Below are 2,554 nucleotides of genomic sequence, written 5' to 3'. Positions count from 1 at the left end.
AACGGACTTGTTTGAAGCTTTAAGGTTTTATATCAGGAACGCGAAGGCAATGTAATGCTTATCGAGGTGATATTATGTAAATATGTCAGCGGTATTCAGTGGGATATTGAGCATTATTAGCAGAGTTAATAAATAAAGGCATCTTATTATTAGTATAAACATGCTTGGGAAAACCTCGTTTTAAGCCCCAACACACACATTATGTTTCTGTAATAATTTAGTAGTGGTACGCATGAGCGGCGTTGTCAGCAACAAAATTAAGTTTATAAGCATTTAGGCCCGCTGATCAGAACCAAAGATTCAATCTTAGCGTTAGTGTTACAGTTAACTTTTTCTCGTATATACCGTTGACAAATGTCAATTGTACTAGTTTCTGGTCCGATAGTATGTAGAAGTCCGGTCTACGAGCAAAAAACTAACGTTAAGGCTAATGTAGACTAACTTTGTTTTGACACTTTGCAGAGAGACATGCTTAAGCTGTCACGTACAATTAATAGTGTCATCCAATCGCAACAAGTGCTGATTAGATGAAAAGTAGGACTTATTGCACCAGCGCCGCACGACACTCTATGAAGCATGTGTTATCCTACCACACGATGCACGTCCGCACATACACGCTCGCGCACGCCCGGACTCATACACACATAGTAACATGCCCACACGCACGCACGCACGCACGCACGCACGCACGCACGCACGCACACGCACGCACGCACGCCACGACGCACGCCACGCACGCACGCACGTACACTGCACACACACACACACAGCACACCACACACACATACTATATATATAATGTATATACGTCCGCACATACACACATTAGAAACATGCCCACACGCCACCACGGCACGCACGCACGCACACGCACGCACGCTCACGCACACACACACACTCCACTGCGCGCACTCATACACATACACGCTTACATACAATAAAGGAAATGCAAATGCAATGAATGACCAGCCTAGCCTTGTTTGAGGTTACGATACTTGGCACTCCCAGAGAATGGTTCTGTAGGCGCCACGCGGCCCTGGTAGCGGACAGCCAAGCTTGCCTGCGCAACGCACGGGCGACAACACACCGTGACACCTGCAACAGTCGCAGCAAACCAAACTATTCACTCTTGTCATTTAAAATATATAGAACATATATATATATATATATATTATATATATTATATTATTATATATATGTATATATGCGGTTTGCATAATGCAGACAGGAGCTTAGGCTTCGGACGGAGGTAGGGGTGTGCTCGAAAATTGTACGCCGGTACAAGCACACGCACGCACGCACGCACGTACAAGCACGCACGCAGGCGACTAACACATGCACACACAACACAAATATTTATGAAACCTAAACGGTATACAAACACACTTTTACCGCCCGCGCGCGCGCACAGACGCACACACATGTAGGATAGCGCACGCTCGCGCAGAGAGTAAATATATCGCCCTGCCACACTATTCCCCAAACGCAATCACTAGAAACAACACACCTCTTTGCTCCAAGTGATAAAATAATAAATAGAACGCCGCAGGAAGTCACTATACACCACGCCCTTAGCATTCCGAGTACCTAATGACTCGAGGGCCGGATCTGCCCATGGTTAATTCCCCAGGTAACTGACTCGGCCTCTCATCCTTTTCGCAGCAAGTCATAAGTTTCGCCTAGCTCCTACACCTATTCCAAGCATATCTCCGCTCTCTACCTTCCACCGACCTATATATAGTCTTCACCCCGCCCGAGCGCCTCCGACGAACCGCCTCTCTAGGTACGGAAATTCTTGTATTAGATTACGCGACACGCGAGCGGGTGCTGACGGACTTGCAGACCATCTGTATAAGTACGTAGAGTTCGGGTGTGATTAGCTGAAATAGACCCACGAGCAGTAGTTTTCATAATACTGTGTTTCTGTTATCTATCGACGCACTGGCGCTACCCTTAAAAAACGGGTGCCCACTACGCGCACAAACTAAACTGAGAACGCTGGAATACGGGAAGTGAGAGACTTCCTTAGACACAATCACATACACACACCCACACACACACACACAGCACACACACACACACACACACACACACACACACCCACACACATACAACACACAACACACCACACACACACAGAACAAACGCACGCGACGCTCACACACGTATCTTGCGCGCAACGCGCACACACGCGAGCTTGCATGCCACGCAAGTACGCACGCACTCACAGACGCAGATACAGACAGGCTGATAAATCACTCCAGACGCCCATCATGACATGGATTGTGCCATTCCACACGCACCATCTTCATGGGTATCGCATGGCACAAACGGAATACGCACTGACTTGATCCAAGACAACTGAACATTATCACATGTGTTAATTATAACGGTATATTCAAAATATTAAGAATACCAATGAGACGCCACTAACGATGTGCTACGACAGCAGGACAATCATAACTGTACTAAACGTACACTCGATAGAGAGGAGGAGGAGAGTTAGAGAAAGAGGAGAGAAGAGAGAGAGAGAGAGTGAGAGAGAGAGAGAGAG

The 2,554-nt window shown here is 46.9% G+C and overlaps 1 protein-coding gene across 1 annotated transcript in view; it reads right to left on the bottom strand.

The window, feature by feature from the left end:
- Window positions 1-986: 986 nt before the first annotated feature.
- Window positions 987-2,554, bottom strand: part of LOC106814032 (ligand of Numb protein X 2-like) — a 34,978-nt gene continuing 33,410 nt past the window's right edge. The window contains exon 5 of the mRNA XM_014818292.1: window positions 987-1,095. Within this exon, the coding sequence (XP_014673778.1) occupies window positions 987-1,095 (109 nt within the window). The remainder of the gene's footprint in view (window positions 1,096-2,554) is intronic.

The sequence above is a fragment of the Priapulus caudatus genome, unplaced genomic scaffold (genome assembly GCF_000485595.1).
Source record: "Priapulus caudatus unplaced genomic scaffold, Priapulus_caudatus-5.0.1 Scaffold858, whole genome shotgun sequence".
Lineage (NCBI taxonomy): Eukaryota > Metazoa > Priapulida > Priapulimorpha > Priapulimorphida > Priapulidae > Priapulus > Priapulus caudatus.
This window is presented reverse-complemented; position numbering and strand designations above follow the sequence as displayed.